Source organism: Sus scrofa, chromosome 4, assembly GCF_000003025.6.
Source record: "Sus scrofa isolate TJ Tabasco breed Duroc chromosome 4, Sscrofa11.1, whole genome shotgun sequence".
In the NCBI taxonomy this organism is placed as follows: Eukaryota; Metazoa; Chordata; class Mammalia; order Artiodactyla; family Suidae; genus Sus; species Sus scrofa.
Genome location: NC_010446.5, coordinates 94,306,687 through 94,334,545, shown reverse-complemented (window position 1 = coordinate 94,334,545; position 27,859 = coordinate 94,306,687). Strand labels below are relative to the sequence as shown.

The following is a 27,859-nucleotide window of genomic DNA, read 5'->3' as shown; positions in this document are numbered from 1 at the left end:
TAAAAAAAGCTGACCTAAGCAGGCGTGGTTGCCCAAAGGCACCAATCTGTGGCCTAGAGGCAAAGTGGAGTCCCCAGGAAAGGTGTTAGTAACACATCCTAATTCCTGGCAAAGCAAACTCAAAGCTTCTCTAGGAAATCACCCACCAATTAGCTTCCAAGTTCAACCACAGATAAAGATGAACAAAATATAGCCTTTATAATCAATTAGACAGATTCTAGAAAAAACCTATTTTTATTAAAATCACATTAAGTTTATAAATTAATAGGTAAGAATGCAAAGAACATTCTAAAATCTGAGTAATGAGGAAGGATTAATCCTACCAGACATAAACCATAATAATTAAAACTGTGATGCTGGCAAATAAACAGACCAGTAACACAAAATGGGAAATCAGACCATAACCAAGTACATGTGAAAATTTGGTATATGGTAAAGGTAGTGCCTCAAATCTGAGGACACTTCATAAAAGTACTGGGACAACTTGCTATTTGGAAAAACATAAAAGCGGATTCACAACTCATATTAAATATCATGATAAACTCCCAAAGGGTCAAGTATTTACATATTTTTAAATGAAACATTAAAAACTCCCATAAAAACTATTAAGATCTTTTATAAACTTGGAGTGAAGGTCTTTCTAATGATATATCAAATTCTAGAAGCCATAAAAGGAAAGATTAATTAAATGCAGTAAAAACCTAAAGACTTTTATATAGAAAAATAAAATAAGCAGGTTCTAAAGACAAATGACAAACTGGAAAAAACAAACTTGTAACCCACATTTCAAAGTCCTAAAGAAGCTCTCTTAGTTTTTGTATAGAAAACCCTCCAGAACATACTATTTAAGTGGAAAAAAAAAAAAAAGATGCAGAACAGTGTGTACAGTATACTACCATTTATATTGCTTAACATGGGGGGTAGTTACATGTATTTGGCTGTATATACGTAATGTATTTGTGGGAGATATCAAAGGCAATGATATTGGAGTTATTAACATTCTCACAAGTTTCTTTGTACCAATTTTGGTTCCAAATAATTTGTTCTTGTTTATTTTCGAAGTAAGACAATTTCAACATAGGAAAGTTTTCATTTTGGCTGAGAAAGGAGTTGTTCTGCTTAACTAGTTACCATAGTTAGCAGGGGATTATCACAGGATGGCTAAAAGAAGATTCCAAAACAGATTTGAGTACTTAGAGGGGAAAGAAGGATAATGATGGTAACAATGTTTCATTGTTTCATTTTTTAGCTTTCAAATATTGAATCATAGGAGTGTATCACCTAAGCAATAGTTGCTAGTCCAGTAATAACCATTAAAATTTTTTATTTTTTATGACAGTTTCCCATGTCCAAAGTATCCCTTGATATCTGACACAGTGTCTGAATTCAGAGAGCAAGTTCAGGGTGAGCGGTGTACTTAAAAATCTCTCAAAGACCTAAACATAAGAGCTAAAACTATAAAAACTGGAGTTCCTATTGTGGCTCAGCAGTAAGGCACCTGACTAGTATCCATGAAGACATGGGTCCGATCCTTGGCCTTGCTCAGTGCATTAAGGATCCAGTGTTGCCACGACCTGTAGTGTAGGTCACAGACATGGCTTGGATCCAGACTTGCTGTGGCTGTGGCATACAGTGGCAGCTACGACTCCGATTAGACCCTTAGCCTGGGAATTTCCACATGCTGTGGGTGCAGTGCGGCCCTAAAAAACAAACAAACAAACAAAAAAACGCTTAAAAGACAACATGGAGAAAATCCTCTTATTAGATTTGGCAGTGATATCTTGGCTGTGACACCAAAGCACAGGCAATAGTAGAAAAACTGAAGAATTGGAGTTCATTGAATTTGAAAATGTTTGTACATCAGAGGACAGACACTATCAAGAGAGTAAAAAAGAACCACAGAATGGGAAAAAAATACCAGCAAGTCTTACAGAATATATATAGAACCCTGAAAACTCAGCAACAAAAACAAACAAAAAACAATTCAAAAATGGCCAAAAGGAGTTCCCGTCATTGCGCAGCGGAAACGAATCTGACTAGGAATCAAAAATAGCCAAAAGATTTAAATAGACATTCTCCAAAGAAGATATACAAGCAGTTAATAAGATGTTCAACACCATTAGTCATCAGGGAAATACAAAGCAAAACCACAGTGAGATAACTTCATGCCCTTTAGGATGGCCATTATTTAAAACATACACATACACACACACACACACACACACACACACACACACGATAATAAGTGTTGATGAGGATTTAGAGTATATGAAACCCTCATGCATTGCTGGTGGGAATACGAAATGTTGTAGCTGCTATGGAAAACAGTTTGGCAGTTCATCAAAAAGCTAAAGGAAATACAGACTTATCATAGAATCCAGCAATTCTACCCTAAGGATATACCCAAAGGAATTAAAAGTAGGAATCTGAACAAATGTTTGCACACCAATGTTCACTGCAGCATGTTTCCCAATACTCAAAATGTGGAAGCAATCCAAGTGTCCACAAATGATGAACAGATAAACAACGTGTGGTATAAATGTACAATGAAGTATTATTTGTCCATAAAAAGGAAGAGGTTCTGTCTGGTATATGCTACAACAAGGATGAACTTGAAGACATTATACTACTAAGTGAAATAAACCAGACCCAAAAGGACAAATATTGTACAATTCCACCAACATGAAGTACCTAGAATAGGAAATTATAGAGACAGAAAGTAGATTATAGGTTACCAGGTGCTTAGGGGAGGGGCAATACACAGTTACTGCTTACTGGCTACAGAGTTTCTGTTTGGGGTGATAATGTTTCAAAACTAGTTGGGATGGTTGCACAGTACTGTGAATGAAATTAATGTCACTGAATTTACACTTTAAAATTACCCAAATGGCAAATTCTAAATTAAATATATTTTACCATGATTTAAAAAAACCTAATAATGTAATATACCAAAACCAATGAATTGTACACTTTAAATGGGTGGATAGTATGATATGTGAATTATATCTTAATGAAGATTTTTTTATTTTTTTATGGCTGTACCTGCAGCATATGGAAGTTCCCAGGCTAGGGCTCAAATGAGAGCTGGGGCTGCAGGCCTACACCTTAACCAGGACACTGGATCTGAGATGCATCTGCAAACTACCCCGTGGCTTGAGGCAATCCAGATCCTTAACCCACTGAGTGAGTCCAGGGATTGAATCCACATCCTTAAAGAGACAATGTCAGGTCCTTAATCTGCTAAGCCAAAATGGGAACTTCGCAATGAAGATATTTTTGAAAACACCCTGACATACTGAGTCAGAACCATAAAGAAGGCCTAAGGAGGAGTTCCCGTCGTGGCGCAGTGGTTAACGAATCCGACTAGGAACCATGAGGTTGCGGGTTCGATCCTTGCCCTTGCTCAGCGGGTTAAGGATCCGGCGTTGCCGTGAGCTGTGGTGTAGGTCGCAGACGTGGCTTGGATCCCGTGTTGCTGTGGCTCTGACGTAGGCTGGTGGCTACAGCTCTGATTTGACCCCTAGCCTGGGAACCTCCATATGCCACGGGAGCGGCCCAAGAAATGGCAAAAAGACAAAAATAAATAAATAAATAAATAAGATTAAAAATTATATATATAAAAAAAAGAAGGCCTAAGGAATATACATATATTTTTTTCCTTTTGGGCCACACTCGTGGCACGTGGAAGTTCCCAGGCCAGGGATCAAACCCATACCACAGCAGCTACTGGATGATGCTGGATCCTTAACCAGCTAAGTCACAAGGGAACCTCAGGAATCTACACTTTTAATAAATATCTTACACATACACCTTGGTATATACTTGCAAATATTCTATATGATAGTTTATCAGTGACACTGTGGAACAATGGAATTGTCCATTTTTACTCATGACAAATACAAGCAAACTTCTCTTGAGAAGTTACTACATCAATATACCCTCCACCAACAGGGTATGACAGTGTTTGCTTCCACTATACTTTTTTTAATTTTTGAAATTGAAGTATAGTTGATTTACAATGTTGTGCCAATTTCTGCTGTACAGCTAAGTCACCCAATCATATATATATATATATATATATATATATATATATATATATTCTCTTTTTTATGTTATCTTTCCTGGTCTATCGCAAGAAACTAGATATATTTCCCTGTGCTACAGAGTAAGACCTCATAGTTTATCCACTCTAAATGTAATAGTTTGCATCTACGAACCCCAAGCTCCTATCGCACTCCCTCGCCCTCCCCCTTGGCAATCACAAGTCTGTTCTCTAAGCCTGTGAGTCTGTTTCTTTTTCATAGATAAGTTCATCTAGATGTGCCATACTTTATTTTTTATTTTTTTACTTTTTAGGGCCGCACTCGTAGCATATGGAGGTTCCTAGGTTAAGGATCGAATTGGAGCTACAGCCGCCAGCCTACACCACAGCTACAGCAATGCAGAATCCGAGCTGTGTCTGTGACCTACACCACAGTTCATGGCCACAATGGATCCTTAACCCACTGAACAAAGCCATGGATCAAACCCGAAACCTCATGGTTACTAGTCGGATTTGTTTCTGCTGCACCACAAAGGGAACTCCCACAGATGTGCCATATTATAGATTCTACATATTAAGTAATATCATAATGTATGACTTTCTGACTTACTTCACTTATTATAATAATCTCTAGTTGCATCCATGTTGCTTTAAATGGCATTATTTTGTTCTTAACTATGGCTGAATAGTGTTCCATTGTATAGTGTTCCTCTATATTCCTGACAACACTAAATGTCATGAAATTTTCTAGTTTTGACAAAATGTAATACAGTGAGGTAAATCTCAAAATTAACTAAAAATAGCCAAATGTATCTTAAACTTACACAATACTGTATGTCAATTATATCTCAATAAAACTAGGGGGAAACACATTTAAAAAAACAAAACTAGGATACTTAAAATCTGAAACTTACATAACTTTAACTAAAAGAAATGAAGAACATCTAATATTTCTCAAAGGAATGAACTAAGCTTTAAACTTTAGTTATTAACGTGCCAGTTTCTAATCATTAGATTGAAATTAAAAAAAAAAACAACATTTTTGAACCGTTCTAACAGAGTCCATGAGTAAACTACTATAAATGTGACTATATGTCACATAATACAAGAAAGGGAAAATTTCACTTATGGAACAGAACTTGACTTTTGCTATTAAAAATGACATAAACTTGGGAGTTCCCGTTATAGTGCAGCAGAAATGAACCCAATTAGTATCCATGAGGATGTGGGTTCAATCCCTGGCCTCACTCAGTGGGTCAGGGAGCCAGTGTTGCCATCAGCTGTGGTGTAGGCTGCAGATGTGGCTCAGATACTACTTTGCTGTGACTGTGGTCTAGACTAGCAGCTACAGCTCAACCCCTAGCCTGGGAGCTTCCATATGTCGCAGGTGCAGCCTTAAAAAGCCAAAAAAAAAAAAAAAAAAAAAAAAAAAGACAAACAGTTAATAATCATTCAATATTATTTATGATAGCAAATTATTTTTTCAGAGGGTCTTCTTTTTTCCCCTCTGAACATTACTGAGAATAGTTCTACTGAGAGATAAAATGTAAGATCTGTATTTCTGTTTTTACTAGAAATACAAGGCCTAATATTTGCTTTTGGAGTTCCCATCATGGCTCGGTGGTTAACAAATCTGACTAGGAACCATGAGGTTGCGGGTTCGATCCCTGGCCTCACTCAGTGGGTTAAGGATCTGATGTTGCCGTGAGATGTGGTGTAGGTCACAGACATGGCTCGGATCGTGCGTTGCTATGGCTCTGATGTCAGCTGGTGGTCACAGCTCTGATTTGACCCCTAGCCTAGGAACCTCCATATGCTTCAGGCGAGGCCCTAGAAAAGACAAAAAAAGACAAAAAAATACATATATATTTGTTTTAAAAGCAGCAAGGTAAGGTAAATCTCAAAATTAATTAAAAAGGAGTTCCCGTCATGGCTCAGAGGTTAATGAATCCGACTAGGAACCATGAGGTTGCGGGTTCGGTCCCCGCCCTTGCTCAGTGGGTTAAGGATCCGGCGTTGCCGTGAGCAGTGGTGTAGGTTGCAGATGTGGCTTGGATCCTGAGTTGCTGTGGCTGTGTTGTAGGCCAGTGGCTACAGCTCCAATTCAACCCCTAGCCTGGGAACCTCCATATGCCGTGGCAGAAATGGCAAAAAGACAAAAAAAGACAAAAAAAAAAAATAAAAAAAAAAATAAAAAAAAAATAAAAATAACCAAATGACAAAAAGCCAACTACTTTTCAAGAATGCAAGACAATATTTCTAGTTGTGTTTGGTACAGACTTATTTATTTTTCTTTTTACTGCTGCACCTGTGGCATATGGAAGTTTCCAGGCTAGGGATTGAATCAGAGCTGCAGCTGCGGGCCTATGCCACAAGCACAGCAACGTGGGAACAGAGCTGCATCTGCAAGCTATGCCACAGCCTGCAGGAACCTGGATCCTTAACCCACTGAGTGATGTCAGGGATCGAACCTGCATCCTCATAGAAACTAGTTGTGTTCTTAATATTCCTGCTAAGCCACAACAGAACCTCCTAAAGCCTTACTTTAAAGTAAATGAAACAATACCCTCAAACTTTCTTAGACTACCAACAGGGTTCATGGTAGTTCACCTTTCCCTCTTTAGCCACTAGTGCTTAATCTTCTTTGGAGTCACTAACCCTTCTGAGAAGCTGGTGAAAGCTATGTAAAAATACATCTGCACGAACACACAAAATTCCACACAGACTGTCATATTCTGAGAGCAACCACACACTCAAACCCTTCCAGAGATTCCAGGTTGTAATGCTCTACTTTAGGCTGAAAAAAGTTAAAGAGAACATTTATAAGAATCTATAATATGCTAGATACTACATATAAATTTAATTTTCTTTAATTGGAGTAAAGATTTATGTTGTGTTCATTTCAGGTATAGAGCAAAGAGATTTTTTTTTTCAGATTCTAGTCCATTAAAGATTATTACAGGATATTGAATATAATTCCCTGTGCTAGAGCGTAAATCCTTGTTGCTCATCTATTGTTATGTGTAGTGGTTTGTATCTATTAATCCCATAGTCCTAACTTGTCACTCCCTCTCTCTCTCCCCCTTCTGATAATCATAAGTTTGTTTTCCAGGTCTGTGAGTTTGTTTCTGTTTTATATAAGATTCATTTTTTTAGATTCCATACAGTATTTGTCTTTCTCTGGCTTACTCCACTGTGTATTAGTACTCTTTAGGTCTATCTATGTTGTGGCAAATAGCATTCATTCTTTCTTATGACTGAATAATAGTCTACTGTGTATACACACACACACACACACACACACACACACACACACACACAAAATCTTCTTAACCCAATCGTCTGTTGATGGGCACTTGGGTTGTTTCCAAGTCTTGGTTACCGAAATTTATTATTTATATAATCATTTAAGATAGGCATCAATTGTCCCACGTTATAAATGAGAAAACCACAGCATAGCAAGAGAAACCAAATTGCCTTGTCCAGTTATTAAGCCAGGATTTGAATTTGGTTCTGACTCCATAACTCGTACTCTTTCTATTATTTATGAAGAAGTAATTCAGAGGGAAGTAATATATTCAATAGCCTATGATAAAGTAAGTGTCGGAAAAATAAACACCTACTCATTACCAGCAGTTTCGTAAGTATACAGACACCTTTCCTCAGGAACCACAGAGTACAAACAATGTAAGTGGGATATAAACTACTACAAATTCTGCTACAAACAATATAAATGGGATATAAACAGTAGTAGGTAGCACTGGGAACTATGTCTAGTCACTTATGATGGAGCAGGATTATGTGTGAAAATAGAATGTATACACGTATGTGTAACTGGGTCACCATGCTGTATAGTAGAAAAAAATTGTATTGGGGAAATAACTATTAAAAAAATTAAAAAAAAAACAGTAGTAGTTTATAATATATCAAGAGTAAGTATGTTTTGTGGGTGAAATCTTTTCAGAATAAAACCTCATTATTAGTACTACTTAAAAACCATTACAGGAGCTCCTGTCATGGCTCAGCGGAAACAAATCTGACTAGTATCCATGAGGACACAGATTCTATCCCTGGCCTCATTCAGTGGGTTAGGGATCCAACACTGCTGTGAGCTGTGGTGAAGGTACCAGACGAGGCTTAGATCCCACATTGCTGTGGCTGTGGTGTGGGGCCAGCAGCAACAACTCCTATTCAACCCCTAGTCTGAGAACCTCCATGTGCTCCGGGTGCGACCCTAAAAAAAAAAAAAAAAAAAAAAAAAAAATTACGGGGGGTTCTCTGATAGCCTAGCAGCTTTAAGCTCCTATATTCTCACTGCTGTAGCTCTGGTTGCTGCTGTGTGGTGCAGGTTCAATCCTTGGCCCAGGAATTCCCACATACTTCCTGTGCGGCAAAAAAGGAAAAAAAAAACAAAAACAAAAACCACAAAAAAATTCCTAGAGAGAACCTGAAATAAACACTGCAACTCCCATTTAAAAAAGAATTACAGAAAGATCACTAAAGATAATCATTCTGGGGAGTTCCCGTCGTGGCGCAGTGGTTAACGAATCCGACTAGGAACCATGAGGTTGCGGGTTCGGTCCCTGGCCTTGCTCAGTGGGTTAAGGATCCGGCGTTGCCGTGAGCTGTGGTGTAGGTTGCAGACGCGGCTCAGATTCTGCGTTGCTGTGGCTCTGGCGTAGGCCGGTGGCTACAGCTCCGATTGGACCCCTAGCCTGGGAACCTCCATATGCCGCGGGAGCGGCCCAAGAAATAGTAACAACAACAACAAAAAGACAAAAGACAAAAAAAAAAAAAAAAAATCATTCTGGACCCCTTTAAAAGTTAGCTGTGCAAGACAAGTTCTAACACTGTTTCAAGTAAAAATGTTTAGATAAAAATCTTTTTGATTTGACTTTCTGAAAATCCTTGAGGTCACAGGAAGAGAACCATCCTGAAATGTAAGTGATATTGTAATCATTTTACATCTTTGAGCCTCAATTTCTTCTCTGTTAATTTGTCTATGGTCACATTGTTATTAAGTAGGAGGGCAAGATACAAATCTAGGTTTCCTAACTACAAATCCAGTATTCTTTACAGTAGGCTACATCAGAACAGCAATCTGGATATACTCCATTTAAAATATTTGCCATAATTTTACAAATTAAAATATATAATGTGTATACTATCTCTGACAAAACTCAAAGCCTGTTTTAGATTCATAAAACAGACTAGGTGGAAATAACATATAAAGAATAAAATCAAACATCCTGGAATATGTACGTAGGCTTCATAAAAATTAATAGAGAAATCCAAATATTGGGGGTTTTTTGTTTGTTTTGGGTTTTTTTTTTTCTTTCTTGGCCACCCCATGGCATATGGAGTTCATGGGCCAGGGATCAGATCTGAGTTGCAGTTGCAATCTACACTGCAGCGGCAGCAATGCTGCATCATTTAACCCACTGTGTTGGGCCAGAGATTGAACCTGTGTCCTGGCACTGCAGAGACACCACTGATCCCGTTGTGCCGCAGGAGGAACTCCCCAAATACTGTTAATGACCACATATTGTTGGGAATTCTACTTACCCGCTTTGAAGGACAATGTTCATTCTTTTCATCTGTCATCTTCCCACTTTTAAGTGCTTTCCTTGGGTGCTTGATACTCGTTTTTATGGCAGGTCGACATACATAGTTCTCCAAGTTCTTTGGAGGTTTTTTAGTTCTCTTAGCCTGAAGGCCAATTTTCAATTTCAAATTTCCCTCTGAAAAATTTGTTTCTTTCACTGAAAACTGTTGCTGTGCATCAGTCAAACCATCATCCTTCCCTGCTTCGGTATTTCTTTCCCGATTCCACTTGCGGAGGTCCTCCTCTTCCTTTGCGTTGTTTTCTAGCTCTACTTCTCTCTTGCTGACCAGTGTGCTTGTACTGATGGCAGAGGGACTCTTTCTTGAAAATCCTTCGGAATCAGAACCCAATCCTAACATAGCAGTATTTCTAAGGTCCATCACAAGTGTATATTATTGCCAAGGAATCTTATGAAAATTTTACAGAACTGTGTTCCATAAAAAACAGGGATCTCCAAAACTTGCAACCAGCATCTCTTTCTCTGCAGGACAGACCATAACAAAAATTTATCAGAACAGAGGGAATTACTGATGAACATGAGAAATGGGTATGGGGGAAGAGGACAAAGAGATCAGGAAGAACTCAAAAGTCACAGTTAAAATAGATCAAAATATAGTTCAATACAGGTTTAAATTAATTTAGTTATAAACAAATTTAAAATTTCAGAATTAATTTATTATTCTCTAGAAATCAAAAACTAACTGGTTCGGGAAGGTACAAATCAATGTTTAAGAACCACTGCTAGGGAGTTCCCGTCGTGGCAGAGTGGTTAACAAATTTGACCAGCATCCATGAGGACATAGGTTCATCCTCGGCCTCGCTCAGTCGGTTAAGGATCCAGCGTTGCCGTGAGCTGTGGTGTAGGTTGTAGACAAGCTCGGATCCTGCGTTGCTGTGGCACAGTCCAGCAGCTACAGCTCCAATTAGATCCCTAGCATAGGAACCTCCACATGCCATGGGTGCAACACTTTAAAAAAAAAAAAAAAAAAGAACCATTGTTATAACTCAACCAAGAAGTGTCTGCAACTGATGCAACTGACAGTCAAGCATATCCTAAGATAAAAATAGTTTTATAGGAGTTCCCATTGTGGCACAGCAGAAATGAATCCGACTAGTAACCATGAGGTTGTGGGTTCGATCCCTGGCCTTGCTCAGTGGGTTAAGGATCCGGCGTTGCTGTAAGCTGTGGTATAGGTCGCAGACATGGCTTGGATCCTGCGTTTCTGTGGCTGTGGCGGAGGCCGGAAGCTACAGCTCCAATTATAGCCCTAGCCTGGGAACCTCCATATGCCACAGATGCAGCCCTAAAAAACAAAAAATAAATAAATAAAATTTAAAAATTTTAAACTATATATATATATACACATATATATTTTAATACTCCTCAGTTTCAAATGAATATATTTCTTACATTTTAGTTAAATAAAATCAATTTCATTGAAGGTAAAGAATCATGTTTCAGGGTGGTTTCAGGCTAAAATCATCTCTGTTGCTGGTATACAATTCAACTCTGAACTTACTCATTTATTCATTAAAAAATATTTCTGAGTACCTATCACGTCATTGTGCAACACCCTAGAAATACTATAGTCAACATAGTCAGTTTCTAAACTTAAAAGCCTTATACTCTAGTGAGAAAGATGAACATTAAATAATTATATAAATGATTTAGAACAATTGTTATAAAAGCTCTGAAAACCAAAATACATTTTCACAAACTTTCCTAATAGCAAACAGTCAGTTGGCATGCCTCAATCTCCCAAATCCATAAAATATTTTTACACTGGCATGCAGATTTATTATTTTGCAATAATAGGTGGTACACCTTACCTGAGAAGCTGAATATCTACACAGGGCAACCCCCTTCCCATAAATAAAGATCCTCAGAAAACCATATTAGATTACCACATAATCTAGTGGCTAGTGAATACAAAACCAAAACAATTCACCATACTCGAGGGCTAACAGACTAGTCTTTATTTCAAGCATATATCTGAATCAGGATTAGGACCAGTATCTGGGAAAAAAAGAGAACATCCTATCCCTTAGAAAAAATCCATATAAGTAGAATATTTTATAGTTTAAACTATATGCCTTAAGACTTTTCTTTCCACCAAAATTATACAATTTTCAAAGACAAAGACCACATGATATATTTTATAACTCCTATAAGAAACTTAAGTAGAATCCATAGTCCAATGACAGGAACACAACAAGGTTCAATAGAAGGTGGCAACAATTTTATTAGTAATACTAGTAATGGTGATAGAATTTTAAGCAGTTACTCAACAAATGCTGGCCAATTGACTAAAGTGTTTTCCTATTCTATTCACTCACAGAAACAGCTGAAAGAATAATTTTCAAATCAACTGCATATGATAATTCTTTTTGTTGTTTACCACTTCATACATTAGCACTTCACAATGGTATTCAAGGATTTTCAGAGTCTGGTTCTAACTATTCAAACTTGTTTATCCTTACTTTCCAACATACATCTATGATTTTAGTCAATTCAGTTTTCTTTATTGTCATTGACAAATCATGTTCATTTCTGCTTCTACGCCATGTGCTTTCTCTCCTTTTAAAGTACATTGTCCAGATTACCCATTGTGGCTCAGCTGGTTACAAACCCAACTAGTATCCATGAAGATGCAGGTTTGATCCTTGGTCCTGCTCAGTGGGTTAAGGATCCAGCATTGCCATGAACTGTGGTATAGGTTGCAGATGCGGCTTGGATCCTGCATTGCTGCTGCGTAGGCCTGCAGCTACAGCTCCAATTCGATCCCTGGCCTGGGAACCTCTATATGCCACAGGTGTGGCCATAAAAAGCAAAAAAAAAATTTAAAAAAAAAGGCACAAAGTCCTATCTTTTCCAAGATGTGTTCACATCATCCTGAAATTCAAAACTCTGAAAATCAAAAGGTTTTTTTTATAACTCACTGGTGACAAAATGACCTGACCTGATCTGGATCCATTTGGGTCTTAAATTACCACAATTTTCTGTGAACAGTCATATACTTCAATGCACAGGTACTAAAGTATTTGATTAAGGAGACTTCTTTGCCAGTTGTTCCTTTCCGCCCTCGACTCTAAACACTGGAGTGCTCCAGGTCATGCTCTTCCCTTTTCCATCTACACTCACTTCCTAAATGACCAGACGTAGTCTTTTAATTTTTGAATTTAAATTTCATCTAACACTGATGATTCACAAATTTCTATCTCCAGACAGAGACCAGGTGAGATCTCTTTCTGGAACTCAAGATTCATATTATCTAAATGCCCACCTGACAAGCTTACCATGTCCAAAGGCAATTCACCTTCACCTAGCCCCCTAAATCTGTTCTTCCCACAGGCTTATTCATCTCAATAAATGCAAATCCAACCAGAAATACCTAGGCCAAAATTTTCTAATCATCCTTGATTCTTTTCTTTTTCTAATGCCCCATATGTCCAGTCAGAAAAGTCTTCTTTACTTCCAAAATACATGCAGAATCTATTTATAATTTGATAGCTACTAATCAGGTCCAAGTGATAATATCTGATCTGGACTATTTCAATAGCCTCCTAAATGGTTCCTTGTTCCAGCCTTTGTATGTCTTCATAGTCTTCTCAACACAACAGTAGAACGATCCTTTTAAAGTCCATGTCATAGCCTGTCAATCTGCTCAAAACCCTTCAATGGCTTATCTCATTCACAGTAAAAGCTAAAGTCCTTAGAACAGTCTAAAAGGCCTTACAATCCCTCTGCCTCTCTTCCATCTCCTACCAGTCTCCCCACTTTGTCCCAAGATAGGGTGAACTACTGCTGTAGTGCATATTTGATCCCTGGCTGGGAATATCCACATGCCACAGGCACGACCAAAAGAAAAAAGAAAAACACCCATTCCAACTCTTCACACTATATCCTGCTTTATTTTTCTCCAGTGCTCTTCTCACCATCTGATGTACAATGTTTGTATTGTTTATATGCTTCCATTGGAATGTAAAGTCTACATGGAAATGGATTTTTGTCCCTTTAGTTCAATGTAGTATCCAAGCACCTGGCACCTGGCACATAGGTAATGCTCCATAAATATTTAAATTAATTCCACGCCGTATGTGGGTTATATCTTATTGGCTTCAATTTGTTTCTTTTCTAGTTTTTTCCCCTCCTCTTTCTTTCATGTTCTTAAATTCTAATGCCTACCGTGGGTTTCCTGCTTCTAATGATGAACTCATGGACCTGCCACATTATCTTTCTGGTTAGTTATTAAATCCTTTCTTGGATAAAAAACAACTGCTTTTATATTCACTACTCATAACTACACACATTTTTAAATTTCCATGTAATTTTTTATTTTCATAATAAAAAATTCCACAGTCTTAATGTATATTTATAAAGTAGAATTTCAGAATTTCTTTCAAAGAAAGAACTTACGGCATTTTTTTACCAGCATTTATTCACTTTCAAAACATTCTAGAAAAGGGTTTGGAGAAGATGATTCTCTTTATTTGAAAAATAGAAAAAAATGAAATCAAGCGACACAGATTATTAAATATAGCAGAATATCAACAAACTGAAAAGGAATTAATTTGAAAACACTGATCACTATGCTAGAAATGTATACATAAGAATAGGTAAATATTACGTTTCCTTAACTTGATCAAAGAGGAAAAAGAACCGTATGCCTCAGGGCATATTTTGTGGATCCATTTAGACAGCATGACTGGAAAATCATGATTGGCAAACCCTACATACCAAATTTAAGTGTTTTCTAGTAAAGACAAATCCAATTTCTGAAGATACTTCGCAACAAAGAATGCTTTTTATCTGCTAAATGTAAACTGCTTGAAAGGCAGTCCCTACAGCAACTGCCACAATGTTGTTTTTGAACTTTCAAAGCAATGTTCTTCATGAATGATATTCTTTCAGCTTTTGGAAAGATATCTATACCAGAATGATATTCTTTCAGCTTTTGGAAAGATGTATCTATACAATCTACGTTTTTCATCCAGGAGCAAGGACGCCATGTTGTCATACAATGTATTCTAGTTTCTACTATAATATTTTCAATTTAAAACACAGTTTCAAGGAGAAACACAAAACAAAGAATGCTAGAATCTTGTCACTCATGCTCAAAGAGGCAAATTCAACATTCTTCTCACATGTAACTTTGGGATTTATATTTTCAAACAAGTGAAACAATCCAAAACAGTTTAGCCCAAATTCAAAGGAAACGAACATTAGATCTTTCCAAAGCCCTTTTGACCAGATCATTTTAGCTGTGAACAAACTTTTTAGAAAATTACTAATTTAAGTTGACCCTTGGAAAAAAAGGGTTGTAACTGTACAGGTCCACTTTAAATGCAGATTTTTTTCTCAATAGTAAATACCAGGGTGCTACATGATCTGGCTGACTCCATAGATATTGAGGAACTGCAATTCAGAGGGCAGACTTTGTGGGTTTTCAATTGTTTGAAGTGTCAGTGCCCCAACCCTCATATTGCTCAAGGGTCAACTATACATATTTTCTAAGTACTACAAATACTGGATCATTACAGTGGGTTCAGCATTAGTAATTTTAAAATAAAAAAAATACCTAAATTTTACTGAGCTCTTAATATATGCAAGACTAACGCTAAAAGATTTATATAGATTATCTCATTTAAGCCTCACCATCACCATGAGGTGGTTACTACTATTATTCTATTTTTAGAGATGAAAACTAGGTTAACAGGCAATAAAAGGTAAAGTCTAGGCCCATCTGGCTTCTGTTAAACACTATGTTATGCTGTCTCCCAAAGACCATTTTTAGTTCTGCTCTTATTACTCCTCTCTGCTACATTTAGCATATTGGATATTTGAAACTCTTGACTGCTATGGCTGCTATGATCACACATTCTACTAGCTCTCCAACTATCTAACCATTCCAGAATTTCCTTTATGAATTCACCACTCTTAATCTATCCTTTCATTAATTCAATAAATATTCTGAGAGTCTCTAAATATGTTTTGAGAATTGTGACACCCACTGCAGATTTAGTCATAAATAGTACAAACATGGTTCTTGGTATCATGAACCTTTTTGTCTTTTTAGGGACACACCTGCAAAATATGGAAGTTCCCAGGGTAGGGGTCAAATTGGAACTGTGGATCTGAGCCACTTCCGTGACCTATGCTACATGGCAATACTTTATCCCCAACCCACTGAGCAAGGCCAGAGATCAAACCTGTGTCCTCATGGATACTAGTTGGGTTTGTTAACGATAAACCACAACAGGAATTCCCTGTATATGTATTCTTTTTCAGTCTTTTTTCTTGGCCTTGCCTGTGCTACAGCAGTGACCCATGCCACTGCAGCGAGAAGGCCAGATTCTTAGCCCACTGTGCCACAAGAGAACTCCCTCTTTTTCTGATTCTTTTCCATTATAGGTTATTATAAGATAGAATACAGTTCCCTGTGCTAAATATTAGGTCTTTGTTATTTACCTATTTTAAATATACTGTCTCTATTAGTCCCAAATTCCAAATTTATCCCCTTTGGTAACAATTATGTTTTCTATATCTGTAAGTCTATTTCTGTTTTGTAAGTAAGATGAATTTTAAATTTTAGACAGGGAGACAGATCAACGACTAATCCTATAAATATATATAACTTTTAATAAATGTGAAAATACTACTATATGAGGTAGTACAACAAGGAAATTTGGAGGGACAGGGATATTTTATAAAAGCATTTAACTTTGGAGTTTCTGTCGTGGTGTAGTGGAAATGAATCTGACTAGGAACCATGAAGTTGCAGGTTTGACCTGGCCTCACTCAGAGGGTTAAGGATCTCGCGTTTCCATGAGCTGTGGTATAGGCTGAAGACGCAGCTTGCATCCTGCGTTGCTGCGGCTGTGGTGTAGGCTGGCAGCTGCAGCTCCAATTGGACCACTAGCCTGGACTCTTCCTATGCCACGAGTGCAGGCCTAAAAAAAAAAAAGCAAAATAATAATAATAATAACTAAATAAAATAAAAGCATCTAACTTTAAGTTGAGACCTAGTATAAAGATTAACAGTAGATAAACCAAAGGGAGAATAGCACAAAATGAAAATGATAAAGATTAATGAAAATAGCCTGCAGAAGGCCTTGCTGGCTGACATGAAAGATATGGAATCTAAAAAGAAGCTCTGAGTGGAGGAGTAATAAGATACAATTTACATTTTAAGAAAACTACGGAAGAAGGATTAAAAAGATAGCAAAAGTTGATTCTGGAGTACCAGTCATAAGATGGAAGATCAGGGTAGTAGCAACTGGAACACCGTTTCCCACTCTTCTATGAGCAGAGCAGGGGCAAAGAACAACCCCCAAAAGGAAAAATTAATATATGTGTGACATATAAGTGTTGTAAGTACCTTTCAGTTCCTCAAATGTCTGTCTTCCTCCCTTTAGGAGAACATACCGTTAGTTCTCTCTGCCTGGAACCCTCTTCACCCTCTTCTTGGATAACTGCTACTCAACCTTTCCATCTTAACTTAAAGGTCACCTCATCAGGAAGATACTTCCTAACCCCCTACACCAGGGGATATCTCCCTATTAAGTGCTTACAGAGCATAATGTAAGTCTCTTAACACTTATACTAATAAGTTATATGCTTAATACCCATATTTTACTCTAGACTACTGGTTCCATGAGAATAAAAATCCTAGTCATGAGATTCCTAGTCATGAGAGTAAGAATCCTTGTCAACTCCTAGCCAGCCCACTTGGTTGTACACTAAATAAAGAGTCCTTCCAAGAGTACACCATTCACATTGTAAATATCTTACATTTGTTTTTCATAAAACTTTTCTGTGGAAAATTGAAGTCAGAATTTAAAATGGTGCAGCTGCATTGGAAAACAATCTGGCAGTCACTCAAAAGGTTAAAAAAAAAGTTACCACATAACCTTGCAATTTCACTCCTAGGTATGTACCCAAGAGAAATGAAAACATTTATCTACCCAAAAACTTGTACACAAATGTTCACAGCAACATTATCCAGACAAGAGAATGTTACTCATCAACAAAAGGCATAAAGTACAGTCACCCCTCAGTACCTGTGGCGCGGCTTCCAGAAGCCCCAGATGTCAAAATTCAAAGATATTCAAAAGCCCCTTATAGGAAATGGCACAGTATTCACATATAACCTACATGCATTTAAATCATCTCTAGATGGCTTAAACATAATACAATGTAAATGCTACATAAACAGTTTAAACACAATGTAAATGCTGTGTAAAACAGTTGCATGCAACAAATTCAAGTTTTGCAAGGCAAAACTTTCTGGAATTTTTTCCCCCCAATATTTTCAATCTATGGTTAGCTGAATGTGTGGATGTGGAACCCACAGATATGAGGGGCAGATGTATTGATACATGCTACAACATAGATGAAAACCGAAAACACGCTAAAAGACGGAAGCTAGATGCAACAGACAACACTGTATTTCAACATTTGTATGAAATGTTCAAAACAACAAATCCATAAATATTTGATAAAGGTATCCCTAGTGGTTACCTAGGGCTAGGGTAAAAGGAGAATACCTAGGAAGAAGAGGTATGACTGCTAAGGTATACCAGGATGAAATATTCTAAAATTAGATAGTGGAAATGGTTGCCTAACTATGTGAATATACTAAAAACCATTGAATTGTACACTTCAAATTAGTGAGCTGTATAGCACATAAATTATATCTCAATAAAGCCGTTTAAAATTTTTCTGGTAGATCAAAATGAAGTATCTTCTGGAAGGGGTTCCTTCTTACCTTTCATAAAAATAGAGTATGGGCTACTAACAGTCCTGTAAAGACATTTTTCAATTAAAGACATTTCAATATGGCAAGAAGCTGATTTATCTGATACATATTTGCTTCGGATTGACCTAACTGGCTATCCAGTTGGAGCAAAAAAAGTTAGATCCATTCCTCACATTTAACACAAGAATAATTTCTGGGAATTCTCTTGTGGCACAACAGGATAAGGATCAGGCACTGTCACTGCAGTGGTGTGGGTCACTGCTATGGCATGGGTTTGATTCCTGGCCTGGAAACTTCCACATATCACAGGTGTGGCCAAAAAAAAAAAAAAAGTTTCCGCACGAATTCAAGTTATATGGAAAAATAAAAGTACTTGAAGAATATTTGCAAATATTTTTATAGTGTATGGTTGAGAAATACTCTTTTTTTTCTTTTTTTCTTTTTTTAGGGCCACACCCGTATGGAAGTTCCCAGGCTAGGGTTGAATCAGAGTGGCAGCTGCTGGCCTACACCACAGCAACAGCAATGCCAGATCTAAGCCACATCTGCAACCTACGCCACAGCTTATGGCAATGCCAGATCCTTAACCCACTGAGCAAGGCCAGGGATCAAACCCACACCTTCACGGATACTAGTCAGGTTCTTTACCGCTGAACCACAAAGGAATTCTCGAAAAACATTCTTAAGCAAATCAGGAAACCAGAAACCATACAGGAAAATACTGGCAAACTTGATTACGTAAAAGTATTATATACCTATAATGTAAGACGTGAACAAAATCAAAAGATAATAGATTGGGAGAATAAAAAATAAGTTGAAAAAAGAAAAAACAACAGATTGGGAGAAAATATGATAAACATGAAAAAAGATTAACATCTCTTACATGCAACATTATTCCATAAAGAAAAGATACAGGAGTTCCCATCGTGGCGCAGTAGTTAACGAATCCGACTAGGAACCATGAGGTTGCGGGTTCGGTCCCTGCCCCTGCTCAGTGGGTTAACGATCCGGCGTTGCCGTGAGCTGTGGTGTAGGTTGCAGATGCCGCTCGGATCCTGCGTTGCTGTGGCTCTGGCGTAGGCCAGTGGCTACAGCTCCGATTCAACCCCTAGCCTGGGAACCTCCATATGCCACGGGAGCGGCCCAAGAAATAGCAACAACAACAACAACAACAACAACAAAAGACAAAAAAAAAAAGAAAGAAAAGATACAGAGGAGATATGCATAGGCAACTACAGAAGAGACAGACAAATTAATTAGAAATATAAAAAGATGAACTATCTCACTAATAGTCAGGGAGGTATGAATTAAAATAAGATGTTTTTTGCTCATCAGTTTGGTTTAAATTTATGAAGGGTAAGAACTAATACTGGCAAGGTGGGAAAGAGGGCACTAATGGTCAGCATCATTTTGGAAAGTTACATTTACTATCACAGAAAAATAAAAGCACCAATAAAAGGATATTTATTCCAACACTCCTTGATGTGGCCACATACACAAAAATAACTAAGTATATATAAACACACACACAAATATATAGCCATGAGATTAAGTAAAAATGCAAGCATGATCTCACATTTATAAAAGGTAGAAAAAGATGTATCTGAATATATATAGAAATAAGTACGGATGATTATACACCAACTGATACTACTGGTTACTCTAGGGAAAAGTTTGAAAAGGAAAAGGAAAAATTATTTATAAATCTTTTTTCCTTTTTTTTCTTTTTACAGAAACACCTGTGGCATAGGGAAGTTCCCGGACCAGGGGTCAAAGTGGCAACACTGGATCTGAGCTGCATATGCGACCTATGCCACAGCTTGTAGCAACACCAGATCCTTAACCCACTGAGCAAAGCCAGGGGTTGAACCCACAACCTCAGAGACAATGTTGGGTCCTTAACCTGCTGAGCTACAAAAGGAACTCCTAAATATATTTTTCCTTGATCTATTACAAAATTTGTATTAGTTTTATAAATAAACATAAATCCAATAAAACATTTTAAAAAGATCTGAAATATACATATACCACCACATGCACACACCTCTCAAGTCTCATTTGTTCATTTACACATGAAATGGAGAAAACGAACCCAATAGCTTCTGGGTATATTTTATAACTCCATTATTTTAATACTGACTAGCTATTTTCTTAATACATTTTTCTCCTTTTTGTTTCCATTCAATAGACTACCACCTACTACACACCTCTTTATCTTTTTATTATTTTATTTTATTGTGGTAAGAACAATTAACATGAGATCTACCCTCTTAACAAAATTTAAGTGTACAATACACTATTGTTGACTACAGGTACAATGCTGTACAAGAGGTCTCTAGAGTTTATTCATCTTGCTTGACTGAAACTTTATGCCTATTAGTAAGTAATTCTCCATTTCCTCCTACCCCCAATTACATATCTCTTCAAATTAGAGAAGAAAGAAAGGGGGGGGAAAAAAAAAGACAAATTGGGCTTAACAAAAATAAGAACTTCTGTTCATCAAAAGATACCACCAAAGAGTGAAACAGCAGGCCACACATTGGATGATATTTGCAGTGCATATATTTGAGAAAGGAATTACATTCAGAATATATATTAAGAGCAGGCACTTTAGAAGAGGATGTCCGAATGTACAACCAACACATAAAAAGATGCTCAACCTTACCAGTCATCAGAGAAATACACACATCAATACCAATGAAATACTACTACTCATCAAAATGGCTCACATTTAAAAGAAAGGCAACAACAAATGTTGGGGAAGATGTGGAACCTGATAAAGTTACAAAGTCATACAATCAATCTAGAAAACTGTTTGACGGTATTTACTAAAGATAAAAACATGCTTACCCTGTAGCCCAGTAATTCCACTCCTAGGTATATGCCAAAGAGAAATGAGTGCATACTGTTCACCAAAGGAGGGGAGGTGGCCAGGTAAGGCTTCACAGCATCAACTTGAACTTTGTCTCAGAAGTTGGGTAGGTGTTCTCTAAGCAGCCAGGCACTGGGAGGAACATGAAAGTCATGGAGATATAAACAAACCATGCGTGGGAATGACAGTTCCAAACAGCTGAAGCGCAAGAATAAGAGGCCCAATGAGACACAAAGCTAAGGAGGCAGGCAGGATCTTAAAGAGTGCTAAAGAGTGCCTCCTGTCAGGGCACATGGTCAGGTCTGGATTCAGAAAGTGCATTCAGAGAGGTGTGTGGGATATAGCTAGGGAGGCTAGGTAACTGTAGGAAGGGTGAGGCAAAGATAGATGATTATGACTTTGACGCCATTTTACCGAACTTGGAGAATTACTTTTTTTATACCCAGCCTGCCATTCTAACATTGGTATGTTGCTTTAACTGATGATTCTCCAGAAATTATTGCATTACCAAAATGGTGAAGGGAAAAGGAAAGTCGTCACATAACAGCAAAGATTTACTTCAACCACCATCCCTATGTGAGTTTACGTCCATTTTTAAATGCGGTCTCTGTTGCAATGCATTCTTTAGCTATTCTGTCTCAATGCAGAACAGGTAAAGAATGCATTGTCATTTCATAACATTCATAATTAAGATGCTTATGCAGACAAGGTATGTTGGCCTAAAATCAAAATTGCCCGTGAACCCCCAAAATTATATACCAAAATTTTTATGCATATATGTACACTCTGGGGGAAAGAGTACAAAGGTTTCATTATAGTCTTAATGGGGCTCACGACCACTGCCACCACCACCACAAAAAGGTTATGATCCTTTGGTTTTAAGGCCAGCTTCTAAGATAAGGTACAGAATGGATGCCCATGAAACTAGGAGGTGGCCACTTTAAACCATCTAGTTCTAAGTCTCAGTAAATAATTTACAGATTTTTGTGGAACAAATTCATCTAGAAATATTTTTAGAGGCTTATCTGAATCCCAAATCATACTACTTTCTTAAACATCTCAGTTCTACTTAAGAAGATCACCTCTAAACTACCTGGAAATTTTGACAATGTTTTATAAGGATACTATTTATGTGGCAGAAAACTTGGCTCTCTAATGCACATAAATGATAATTCTGACTTAAAACTTGGGAAAAAGAAATCATATGTGATTATGGATTCTCAATTCTCTGGTGATTTCTATAAGATAGCAATAAGAGAGCAGATAAACCTTAGGGAAAATGTTGTTATTAGGCAAGTTTCCCCTCAATGTTCCGGAATTAATTTCTCTTCTTGAACTGACAAAGTCCAAAACTACCAGCCTTTTAGGCATAGTGCCAATTCAACAGATGGGCTCTACATTTTCCTAACAGTAGAGGTGGATTGTTAAGTTTGAAGCTGTGTGCTCAAGCAAGAGTATCCATTTTATGCATTAGCTAAGAGGATTTCTGATAGGTTTTTAAAGTCAACAACAATCACCCATATACTGTGATTGCCTTTATCATCTGTTATTTCTATTCCAGTTTCCAACACCTCAAATACATTTAAATAGATCCTTACCCACATCCAGAAAACATGTCCCACAAAAAGCAGTAAGTCAACCTAAATGGTATTAAGCCCCTAAGTTACAAGTATTAGTTACATCTTATATATTAGATGTGTTGACAAATTAGGTCCACAGATGAAAAACTGGTTTTTTTTTCTTCTTTTTAGGGCCACACCCACTGCATAAGCAAGTTCTCAGGCTAGGTGTCAAATCTGAGCCGTAGCTACCAGCCCTAGCCACAGCCACAGCAACACAGGATCAGAGCCATGTCTGAGACGTGCACTACATTCATGGTAACACCAGATCCTTAACCCACTGAGCGAGGCCAGGGATCTAACCTGCATTTTCATGGATACTAGTTGGATTCACTTCCACTGAGCCACAGTGGGAACTCCAAAAAATCAGCTTCTTTAAAGGAAGGTTTAACAATGCCCGATGATAGGATAAATAATTAGGAGACAGCTTCATCTCACTTACACTATAAATTTTCAAATCTAGAAACAGTTATCATGTTAATGAGTAAGCGGCATCATGTCTTTTGAAATCTCTCTTGTTTTTGTTTTTGTTTTGTTTTGTTTTAAGCTGCACTCTCAGCAAGTGGAAGTTCCTGGGCCAGGGAAGGAACTCACGCCAGAGTGGCAGCCCAAGCCACTGTAGTGACAACACCAGATCCTTAACCCACCACACCACAAGAGAACTCCTCTCATTCGTTCATTTTATAAACTTGAATTTATCTTATGTTGCCTACCACAATGATATCTAGGAAGGTAATGACCACTTTGGCCATCTTTTCATAGTAATCAAGTAGAAATAGGTACTCTGGTCCTTAATTTCATATAAAATAAGTTTTGTGGTCTCTGTGACACAAAGAGCTATTTAATAGATTAAAAAATAGCAATCTGTGGAGTTCCCGTTGTGGTGCAGTGGTTAACGAATCGGACTAGGAACCATGAGGTTGCAGGTTCGATCCCTGGCCTTGCTCAGTGGGTTAAGGATCCGGCATTGCCATGAGCTGTGGCACAGGCTGGCGGCTACAGCTCCAATTAGACCCCTAGCCTGGGAACCTCCAGATGTCATGGGAAGCAGCCCTAGAAAAGGAAAAAAGACAAAAAAAAAAAAAAAAAGGCAATTTGTTCCTCAACCATTTTATTTTTGTCTCTATGTCTTGACTAGTTAGCACCTGTTGGGTTTTCTTTCTCAGCAAAGTATTACTCCTGAAGTTATCAAAAGATTCTTTCAACTCTGGCATTTTTTATTGTGTCAAGAATACTCCACAACTCAGTCCAAGAACTTCATCTCTTCTCTATCTACATTCACTATCCACATAATCTCAAGAAGTCTCAGGGCTCTAAATAGCATCTCTACACTGATCAGCTCCCAAATTTTTATTTGCCCAGACCTCGAAACTTACACATCCAACAGCCTACTCAATATCTCAACCTGAAACATTTAACAGAAAATTCAAAGTCAATATACCCAAACCAAACCCTTAAGTTCTGCATCCCCCCAACCTGTCTCACCCAGTGTTCCTCATCTCAGTAAATGGTATTCAACTGTTAAGGCCATCATTAGAGTCATTCTTAACTCTTATACTCAGACCTCACATCCAATCCAGGTTATCATCTCTATGACCTTCAAAACATATCCCAAATCCATCCCTCTGGTAACACTTTAGGTTCAACCCATAATCATCTCTTGCCTCAAATATTACAACTGCCTCCTAACCAGTCACTCTGGTTGCATCACTCTTGCCTTTCAAAGCATATATAAGATCAAATCACCTCCATTCTCGAAACCTTCCAATAACCTCCTCTCAAATGGAAAATAAAACCTAGACACTTAGTCAAGTCCCTACATTATCTAGACCCTGGCTACCTCTTCTCCCTATTTTCTATTATTCTTCCCCACATTGTTCACTCTGTTCCAGCTCTTTCCTATTTCTTAGACACACTAAACACACCACTGACTCGGCACTAATGCTTATGTCCAAGATACATTCATGGGGTCCTTCATATCATTCAGATCTCTGCACAAATACTACTATCTCAAAGGACTTCCCTAACTACCTAACATCCCCTTACATGTTTACATTTCCTTTATAACACTAATCACTGAAATGCTATGACATCACATCCATTTCTATAATATCTGTCTTACCACTTACTAGAAAGTGAGCACCATGAAGGCAGTGATTTTTGACTATTATTACTCACTGTTACTGAACTGTTTGGCTTAGTACATTACTTGGCAAAGTAATTACAGTTCTCCCTCATTATCTGTGGGGGACTGGTTCTAAGTCCCATCACAGATACCAAAAACCAAGGGATGCTAAAGTGCCTTATATAAGATAGCATAGTAATTGCATATAATCTAAGAACATCCTTCTCTATAATTTAAATCATTTCTAGAGTACTTACAATATATAATAATGTAAATGCTATATAAATAGTTGTAAATACTACAATGTAAATACTATACAGTTGATAACGTGAAGCAAATTCATGTTTGCTTTTTGGAACTTTTTAGAATTTTTCCCCAAAATATTTCTGATTTGTGGTTGGCTGAATCCAAAATTTCAGAACCTACAGATATGGAGGGATGACTGTATACAACCAATACAAGCTGAATGAAGGAATGAATATTCCTTCTGATAGAAGGCACAGGTAGCAGAATGCTGGTTTTTATTTGAACAGAGAACTTAACCCACTGATATCACAAAGGATTAACTGTGCAATGGACTGCTGGTTAAATCATAGGCACACAACAAGGATTCTTCAAGTTAGAGATTTTTTCCTAGAATTGATTTGCTCTGGCAAAAAAATAACACATCCTGAGACAGTTCTTCAGAAATCTCTACTATATCTTAAGAACAAGTTTGGTGAGAACCACATATAATATCATGGTATCAATACATTACAGCAATACTGCAAGATCTTGTCCTGAAAAAGGAAAATGTTCAAGGACCGTATTCTGTTTGTCACTGTATTGTAGTGCCTGGCACATTTATTACGTTGTCACTGCAGTGGCTGGGGTCAATGCTGTGGCTTAGATTCATCCCTAGTCCTTGAACTTCTGCATGCAGCTCCTCAGGTAACTATAGAACTACCATATGATCCAGCAATCCCACTCCTGGACATATATCTGAACAAACTATAATTCAAAAAGATACATGCACGCCACCCTATGTTCATTGCAGCATTGCTCACAATAGCTAAGAAATAGAAACAACCTAAATGTCCACTGATAGATGGACTGATTAATAAGATGTGGCACATATTTACAATGGAATACTACTTAGCCATAAAAAAGAATGCCATCTGCAGCAACATGGATACAATTAGAGATTCTCATACTAAGAGAAGTAAGTCAGAAAGAGAAGGACAAATTCCATACGATACCACTTTATATGTGGACTCTAAAATATGGCACAAATGGGGCTAAGCAGTTAACAAACTCAACTAGCATCCATGAGAACACAGGTTCAATCCCTGGCCTCGCTCAGTGGGTTAAGGATCTATAGTGAGCTATAGTGTGGGTCGCAGACACTGCTCAGATCCCATGTTGCTGTGGCTCTGGCTCAGGCCAGTGGCTACAGCTCCTATTGGATCCCTAGCCTGGGAACCTCCATGTGCCGTGTGTGCGGCCCTAAAAAGACAAAAAGACAAAATAAATAAATAAAATAGAATATGGCACAAATGGGAGTTCCTGTCATGGCTCAGCAGAAACCAATCTGACTAGTATACATGAGAATGCAGGTTCAATCCTTGGGCTCACTCAGCAGGTTAAGGATCTGGTGTTGCCATGAGCTGTGGTGTAGGTCACTGAAGCAGCTTAGATCCTGCGTTGCTATGGCTGTAGTGTAGGCCATTGGCTACAGCTCTGATTCAACCCCTGGCCTGGGAAACTCATGGCACTAGTGCAACCCTAAAAAGACAAAAAATAAAAACAAAAATAAAATATAAAATATGGCACCAACGAACCTATTTAGAAAACAGAAACAGACTCAGACATAGATAACAGACTTGTGGTTGCCAAGGGGGAGGGGGGAGGGAATAGGGTGGCCTGGGATTTTGAGGTTAGTAGATGCGAACTATTACATTCAGAATGGATAAACAAGGTCCTACTGTACAGCACAAGGAAATATAACCAATATCCTGGGACAGACTATGATGGAAAAGAGTAATAAAAAAGAATGTGTATAACTGAGACACTTTGCTGTAGAGAGAAATCAGCACACTGTAAATCAACTATACTTTAATAAAAAATAAAAATGATTTAAAAAACTAAAAAAAAATAAAATGAGAAATATCATAACAAAACCCAATTCTGTTCAAAAACTTAAGGTTCTTCACCCCAAAATAATCACACAGTAAGATATATTCCTGTTTTCACTTTGGAGACATATCCTTGATTTGGTAAGAAGGTAAAACGAAGCCAAGACAAAAGCCTAGCCTGGAGTTAAGTGAAAAAAATGCAAAAGTAGAAATCAAATGTGAGGAAAATCAGACGAACTGAGAATTAGAAAAAAACATGTATTCATGTAAAGAAGTTGTTTACATACACTGTCACAAATGTGTTTTATTTATTTACTTACTTACTTGCTTATTGTCTTTTTAGGGTCGCACTTGCAGCACATGTAAGTTCCTGGGCTAGGGAATCGAATGAGAACTGTAGCTGCCGGCCAATGCCACAACCACACCAGATATAAACCACGTCTGCGACCTACACCACAGCTCACAACAACGCTGGATCCTTAACCCACTGAGCGAGGCCAAGAATCAATTCCATATCCTCATGGATACTAGTAGGGTTCATTATTGGGAACTCCCTCACAAATGTATTTTATTTTTATTTATTTATTTATTTTGTCTTTTTGCCATTTCTTGGGCCACTCCCGCGGCACATGGAGGTTCCCAGGCTAGGGGTCGAATCGGAGCTGTAGCTGCCAGCCTACGCCAGAGCCACAGCAACTCGGGATTCGAGCTGAGTCTGCAACC

General features: G+C 37.8%; 1 protein-coding gene across 8 annotated transcripts in view; it reads right to left on the bottom strand.

Annotated features, from left to right (window-relative positions):
• ASH1L (ASH1 like histone lysine methyltransferase) overlaps nucleotides 1-27,859 on the bottom strand; it is a 187,463-nt gene that overhangs the window by 150,449 nt on the left and 9,155 nt on the right. For 4 of the 8 annotated variants that reach the window (XM_021089694.1, XM_021089695.1, XM_021089696.1 and 1 more), the window contains 2 exons: nucleotides 21,257-21,410; nucleotides 9,608-10,128 (listed from right to left, as the gene is read on the bottom strand). The exons of 1 other annotated variant lie outside the window; for it this stretch is intronic. In XM_021089694.1, coding sequence (XP_020945353.1) covers nucleotides 9,608-10,027 — 420 coding nt within the window. In that variant the 5' untranslated portion in view covers nucleotides 10,028-10,128; nucleotides 21,257-21,410. The remainder of the gene's footprint in view (nucleotides 1-9,607; nucleotides 10,129-21,256; nucleotides 21,411-27,859) is intronic. 3 more of the 8 variants (XM_013997002.2, XM_021089692.1, XM_013997001.2) reach the window with 1 other exon arrangement.